At 40.1% G+C, this 7966-nt stretch overlaps 1 protein-coding gene across 1 annotated transcript; it reads left to right on the forward strand.

Moving 5' to 3' along the window:
• Positions 1 to 6489: 6489 nt before the first annotated feature.
• On the forward strand, positions 6490 to 7431 carry LOC580785 (actin-binding protein IPP-like). The gene has a single exon (XM_780822.3). It carries the CDS (start codon positions 6490 to 6492, stop codon positions 7429 to 7431), a length of 942 nt encoding a protein of 313 aa, XP_785915.1.
• Positions 7432 to 7966: the final 535 nt, after the last annotated feature.

The following is a 7966-nucleotide window of genomic DNA, read 5'->3' on the forward strand; positions in this document are numbered from 1 at the left end:
CCTGCACTTGCTACTCTCCACCCAGGTGTTAAATGGGTAACCGGTAGGATGCGACCGTCATTGTTGGTCAAACAGTTTTGAGCGTCAAGTAACGCTTGGCTGGAATGCTCCCCAGGGAGTGGAGATTGTGCACACACTGTGTGCGGACAAGTATTGAATCCAATGACCGGGGTAATAATATATCCGTAAAGCGCTTAGAGACATCATAGATGTATTAACTATTAAGCGCTATATAAAAGCGGAGTTATAAATATTATTATTTAAAAAATTAAGACAAAAATCATAAAGAAAGTAATTCACATTCCAAATACAAAGTCTGTCACCTTGTTTACTTCATATAAGTTATTGATTGAAATTGAAAATAATGATAATAACAAATCGTATCTATACAAACGTCATACAATCTCGTTATTGAAGTAACATGTACAGAATGCGGATTTATTTCTATAAGCTCTAATTTGAAACGATGTCATTCTGCGCGTATGTTAAAGTGACCCATTAGAGCGGCACACCCCCGTATGTCCTAATATGTGAGTACCCCCGGGGGTATTCATAATTTAGTCTTGTAGATAACGTTTACAGCTCTGATTGGTCTGATTATATATCATGAAGCCTTCTTCTAATATCCTCGCAGGCAGATGTAGATAACAAAATTACTATGATTCTTTATTCTGTCCACATTTCCCTCTTGTAGTAGTAGTAGTAGTAGTACAACTAGAAAACCTTTCATCACAATTTGTTCCCATTTTTAAAAGTGAAAATCCCCTCGGTTTCAAAATAATAATCCACCAGCACGGTCTATGTCGTTTTCACATCTTCGTCCTCCAAAATGACTGTAACATGGAGCGTCATTATTTCAGGGTTTGAGATCCCAGTAGGAAATGTGAAATGAATATTTCTTGAATTAATCTGAAGCGCCGAAGGGAGACACTCTGAGAAATAAAAAGGCTCTTTTCCACCTTCAACTTGTGCTCGTACTCCCAAATAAAGTCTGTTATGTGAATCCTCATTTGCATATGTCATATGGACGTTTACTTGACTTGGTGAGTCTGGGCTCCGGTTAAGCTCGATTAAGAACTCGAAATTATATCCTTGTTTGAAGAAATATTTCTGTCCTATTCGCTTGCCCTTCCAAGAAACGCATGAAAGATGATTTCTTTTGCCATCAACTTTGATCGGTTTATTCTTTGGTTGGTCGGGGGATGAGCAAACTTTCTGGTCTGTGAATCTGGCTTCATCGTTTGAATTCAGGTACAGTCTGGGCCATGGAAAGTCCTCTGGAAGATCATCCAGACTTCCCTCTTTGTACAATGCCTGTTGTTGCCAAGATTTCAGGAGTATATCTGGCATCATTTCCTGGGCTCTGCGGAAGGCAGGCGTCTCTCTGGCTTTCTTCAGTTGTAATGCATTCATGTAGGGGAAACGAATGAGCTTGATGATACTAAGAAGCGTGTCCCCACTTTGACACTGGTCCAACCAGGGCTCGATCTTCTTGAAGAGAGTGAACTCATCATCTACCATTAACCTTGGTCCACTGCCGAGAAGAGATATAAGGTGCTCACTTTCTAGGCTTAGAAGCTGGTCTGGCGTCAGGACACTGAAGTTGCACAGCAGACTTTGGAGGCACACCTTGACTATTTCACGCATGCCAAATTTCAAGGCCGACCGAATGAAGGTGACGACTTCCTGAGCATCGTTCTGATTGTCGCGGATGAATTCGTCACAGAGCTCCCTTAGCTCTTTCACCAAGTACTTGTCAGCTAGCAGGGCCAAAGGTAGGACGTTTCCTTTGGTCAGGTCTACAGAGGCAGTATAAAGAAACTTGAGGAAGTCGCCGAAAAACTCTTTACAACATTCTTCCTCGACGAGATCCTGACACTTTGAGGTTGGTTGTTCGGTCGTGTCATTCGGTTGCCAAGATGAGTTACAAAGCATCGTCTTGAAGACATCGCTCCATGCACTGAGCACCAGGCGATGGGCGTGGAACCTTCGATCTCCAACAACTAGGGTGACGTCACTGTAGCGTTGCTCATCATACAGGGTCCCTGTTACTCTGCTGACTGCATCTACGCTGACGCGCACATTGCTGAGCAGGTTTTGCTGAGCGTTCTGGGGAAATATGAAAAGAGTACTTTTAATCATAATATGTCGACATTGATGGGTGTAGTCACTTTTAAAATTACATTTTTGACCATCTTTTTCTCGCATAAATTTGTATCGACATATGGTAGTCTTTTTACGTTGCAATTGCAGTGGACTCATAAACCGTTCGCAGGCTCAACCAGAGGGACTTTCATTTTTAATACTGCATAACCGGTATACACTGGCTTATTTGGTAACCGGAAATCGATTTTTGTTAGATGTAATTTTACTGTATGTTATTATATGACAACGTGTCACGCTACTCTCTGCACATCATGAGTATCCTAGAATTTTTAATTTCTCTTCTTTTAGAAGTCTAAAGTGAAGTAATGAGCAAAATAAATAGTTATATTATTAAGATCATTGGTCATGATCATAAAAATTTAAAAAGCTCAGAACTGGGCTATAAAACCTGAAACTTGAAATGAAATGTTCAGTTTATTACAAGTTAAGATTCGAAGAAAAAAAACTGAATCATGTCAAGTATTTTTTTTTCGGGGGGGGGGGGAGTATATATTCGGAAATGAACATGGTCACATCGGGCCCTAAATACTGGATCATTTAATGTTATGTAGTTACCTTAATATTTCCAGTTTCTTTCCTCTCTTGTTCGGCCCTATGCTTCACAACAAATGTATGACGATGTGACATTTCAATGTCAACTATCGTCATATCCTTAGTACCATCGTCATCGTAGTCATTGCAGTCATCATACACGCCGTCGCTGTCATCAGACATCTTGGAACATGCAGTATACTTTCAGTCTGTGTAAGTACGGATCAAGAAAATCCTACATAAACGCCTTCAATCTCCTATTGATGATGGATACTACCTCTTATTTTATAGGAGATCCCCGGAGGTGATCCTTTATTTTCTTCTATAATAATTAATACAATCCGTCATTGGTGACGATGAATTCAATTCAAATTTATGTTAAATGTAATAGTCCAAAAGGAAATTCGTTGCCTTTACATGCATTATTCACAGAAAAATAAATGTAAATGAGACAAGATACATACATCATAAAACGAGTATATAGAGATAATAAACATATAGCACTTTAACTTTCACAATAGCATTTCAGTACATCTTTAAAGGTACAGACGAGTTTTGGAAACGCCCCCTCTCAAACAATGAAATGGAAGCTCTTATTACCAATCATGTGAAAAAATATGCTTTGACCAATACGTGATGATACAAATTTTGCCGGAAAACCGCCTACTCATTGCTATATTTGGTAAAACTATCCGGCCTGGATAGATATCGCGTAGTCCCATATACATCTTTCTGTGTACAGTGCTTGCAATTTTACCAAGACTGGGCCAAATATCTTATCTTTTTGATGATTCTAGAACCTTGCAGTAAACATAAATACCTATAGGCTAGATAATCAACCTTTTCTGATCAATTCCACAACGTTTCTTTCACATGCAATGCAATCGCATGACCAGAACTGGTCTATACCTTTAACGTCATCGCATGCAAAAAATCGAACACTTTTTGTATTTAAATTCGAGGTGCAACTTCAACATTTTTTCACTCCTCGGTGTCGTTTCATCACCTTCAGTCTGGACGCATACATGGCTTGGGTTCCCGCGCTTTCTCAGTACTTGTCGCTCTCCTACAGCATTATAATAATCATAATACTGTATTCCTTTCAAATAGTCTTCATCAGCATATTCTTACATGCATGAGCGTGGGCCTATAGCATCTCTCATACAGAATAATGCGTTCATACCTCTAAGAACTGAAAAATAGTTTACTCTCTTGCTGAGTGAAGCACTCATCATCCCGCTCATCGTCGTCACCACGCTCATCGTCATCACGATCATCACCATTATAATCACAATGATATTTGACAATTAAGTACACAAACCATCGCCGTACTTGTAGAAACGATGCAATCAAGTACTATAAAAATTAATATATATATGTATATACATGTACAAAAACACAATGATGCTCGTAGACGAAGTGTAGGCCTACAAATTTCTTCGTCTACGGAGCATCATTATTTCTTGTATTTTTGTGCATTTTTTCGAACTCAAATATAGACTTTCTTGTGCATATAAAATTATGTGTGTATATCAGAAAACATTTTGAAGAGATTGTTATAGGACGAACTTACCAGTTGTTACTGTTAACTGTATATATACTCTTGGCAGTTGACCTGATCCTCACTGACTGAAAATGACTCTCAAGTTGTGAACGAGTTCAAGATCCCGCACAAATGGCGCACGCTAACATAAAGCTCACTGCAGCTTCGTAAACGGCAAATGGAAAATGTTTGCTTTAATAGCATGATTCTTTTGCGTGCAGTGCATATGGCGTCAATATTTCACTGTTTGATGAAGGTGTGGAAAAAACCCGCACCCAATTAGCTCCACCTCAGCTGAGCGTGCGTGGGCTCGGGTTTTTCCAAAAGAAGTGGCATTACACATTATTATTGTCCCATCGAGCATATGTAACATATTATACCACAAGTCTACAGCGTACATGCATGCACTGTGCTAGTGCATTATATACAGTTATATTAACAGTTCGGTCTCACAGTGGTCAGTACAGTGTGGCTAAAACAGGTATGTTCTGGGCTCAAATTTGATTTTGCCTTCATTGAGATACAATTGACTTATTTTTACACTGTCGCTCATATAGTTGGAATATTTTTTTGTTACCCCAATTTATAGAATTATTTTTACAAAGATTTGTTATATACATTCTCAGATTTTATTGAATAATAATTTGCCAGTGTTTGTTTTGCCTGACTGCTAAAGCATGTGTATGCTACTATATGCTTATCAACTAGGGGACCTACGCCCTTAAGTCGTAAATGACAGTAATGAGCTAGGATTAATGCCCCACAAAAGGGCTCTAATGTAGCACATCGACACGGTTTTGATCCTGGGGCCTTACAGTTACGAGGCCATTGCTTTGCCACTCAACCCTGACTGTACGCAGTTGGGACTAGGGTAGGGGGCAGTTCCCCCACAAAAAAAAAAAAAAAAAAAAAAGAATATGCAATATATTATCAATTATTCAGTGAATTTCCGGATATCCCCCCGGTCCCCAACAGAAAAAATCTTCTGTGTGCCCATGCATTGAGCCATATTGCATGGCCGTCCAGATGATTTTTTTATTGTGGGGACCGGGGTAAAATGCAATAAATTATTGAAAATTTATTGCATTTTCTGTTTTTTTTTTAATTTATGGAAACTGCCCCCTACCCTAGCCCCGCTGCGTACAGTCATGGTTCAGTGACAAAGCAATGGCCTCGGGATCAAAACCGTGTCGATGTGCTATATTAGTGCCCTTTTGTGGGGCATTAATCCTCATTACTCTCATTTATGACTTGAGGGCGTAGGTCCTCTAGTTGATAAGCGTAGTAGCACACACATGCTTTAGCAGTCCCGCAAAACACACATTGGTAAATTATTGTTCAATAACATCTGAGAATGTATACTATTATCTAGATCTATTATTTTTAAATTATTTTTAAAATAATTCCATAGATTGGGGTAAAACCAAAATATTCCAACTTTATGAGCGACAGTGCACAATAAGACAAATAAAAGTATCAAAATATTATGATTTGTTTGAAATGTTATAGATGCGGCTCCGGCATTAATATTAGAACAGCTGTATGGTATCCGTTTCATAAAGCCTTTTTCAATGAAAAATCGGTGACAAATCTGCTGATAACCAATCAGAAGTAAGGATTTCACTAGCTTATAACAAAACCTGTCATTTGTCACTGACGACAAGTTTTGTGAAATGGGGCACAGATATGTATGTCCGGGCAGCGTTATTTTTTTTCGGCGGCACAGATTGGGGTTAGGTGCGTGTTGAGCCTATGGGAAAGTTTAGGGTTAGGGTTAGGGTTAGGGTTCAATCAAGACCTCTTTTATTTTAAAGCCCCAATCTGCGCCGCAGAAAAAAATGACGCGTCCGGGCAATTATAGATTGAGTTTTCACCTCATGCACGTCATGCACGCTTATAATAATTAACACTGGGTTAAATGTTTTAATTTACATCATTACGTTATCAAGAAGCACTGTGGTATTTATAAAGAGTCCTTACTCTCATATACGAAGGGTCCATTCTTGAACGGTGCTTACAGCATCCTTGGACACCATGTTTTGCCTACATTTGTCCCTCTCACTCCAGGTTTTTTTTTTAAATAGGTTATATCTGCTGCATGGTGTTACAAAAATTGAAGGGTCAGCAGGAAGAGTATAATACTGATGACGTAGCTACTCTTGGTAAATGAGACTAAATGATAGTTTTAAATCGTTTTTTAATTTATTCATATTTTCTCGTAGGAAGAGGGTCGAGAGACAGCTGCTGCAATGGATCCAAGTAAAGATGGTAAACGGTCCTATTCATGTCGGAGCGCCCTGTCGAAGAAGTTAGTTCCTTTCCTGGTCAGGGAAGAACTTACAGACATCCATGTCAAGGTTGGTCAACGAACATTCGCTGCTCATCGGCTCGTACTGGGTTCCTGGAGCGATGAACTGGCAAATCTGATGACTGCCTCTCCTGATAACGTCATGGAGCTCGCTCAGAATGCCACCGACAAGGAGATCGAGGTTTTTGAAACGGTCTTGAATTTCCTCTACACGGGCGAGATGAATTTCTCATCGGGCAACGTGAGAATGGTGATAAGTCTGGCCAAGAGACTGGGACTCAAGAAGTTGGGCGAGATGGCTCGGGACTGGGTAGGAGACATGATAAACCAAGGGAGTATGGTCGGCGCCATCACGTGGTTGAGGGATACAGATGAATACGACTACACTTCCTTGAAGAACGATTGCCTGCGTACACTATCTCTGTACTTCCAGTTCATCCCAGAGGCATCATGGTTAGGATTAAGTCTGAAGGAGCTTTGTAGTATCCTGGAAATGAGGGATCTTGTTGTAGATAATGAATTGGAGGTGATCACTCGTGTGGATAATTGGGTAAAGGCAAAAGGCAGCATAGAAGACAACAAGGATCTTTATCTCGAAATAGTCCCCAAAATTCGATTTCCTTTAGTCGAAATATCAGAAATTTTGCATCTCCAAGAGGCTTCACCAATCGTCAAATTCGCAACTGAATATTTTCCTTCGATTTTGACTGAGTCGTTCAAATATAGAGCTCTCTCCAGCGAAGTAGGTCTGCATGTCTACGATGCCGATAGCCGAAGTAGCCATCTTCAAGCAAGTTACGATTTTCTCAAGAAATCAGACTTTCAACCACGACTGTACCTGGACTTTCTGCCACCCGGAAAGGTTAGCAGTTCCCACCGCTAACAAAGATCACAGCGTCACAATGGTTACTTTGAAGAGATTAGCATCGATTCCTACAAATCCGACATGAAGTGTGAGGTCAGGAATGCCACCGGAGCTTGGTCAGTGGAAATTCAACCCCGATTCTTGAATTTCGTGCTGAAGCTGGAGCCTATCCAAATGGGAGACACCGAAGCCTGGAGCGTGAGATATGAGATCACATCAAGCAAATCGTATCAATGCAATGCAAGTTACGTAATGGTTCTTGTAACAAGGCCTCAGGACAAAGACTCCGACTTCTATCTACCTGAGAACCCCATAGTGATGACGAAAGAAGATTCTTTGAGCAAGTTATCAGGTATCAGTCCTTCAGATACTATCAGTGTTTCCACTCAGCCGATCTTTGCTGGAAGAAAGCCAAAGAAAGTAGAAGTTGCAGCCATTGTGTATTTGATGATGTCGGAACCCTCCGATGTTAGAATCATGACTTCGTTATATCCGTTCTTGGATGCTTCGACATAAGCTAATGCTTAATGATAGAAAAACATAGTTACGCATT

Source organism: Strongylocentrotus purpuratus, unplaced genomic scaffold (genome assembly GCF_000002235.5).
Source record: "Strongylocentrotus purpuratus isolate Spur 01 unplaced genomic scaffold, Spur_5.0 spur5_scaffold_2, whole genome shotgun sequence".
Taxonomy (NCBI): Eukaryota; Metazoa; Echinodermata; class Echinoidea; order Camarodonta; family Strongylocentrotidae; genus Strongylocentrotus; species Strongylocentrotus purpuratus.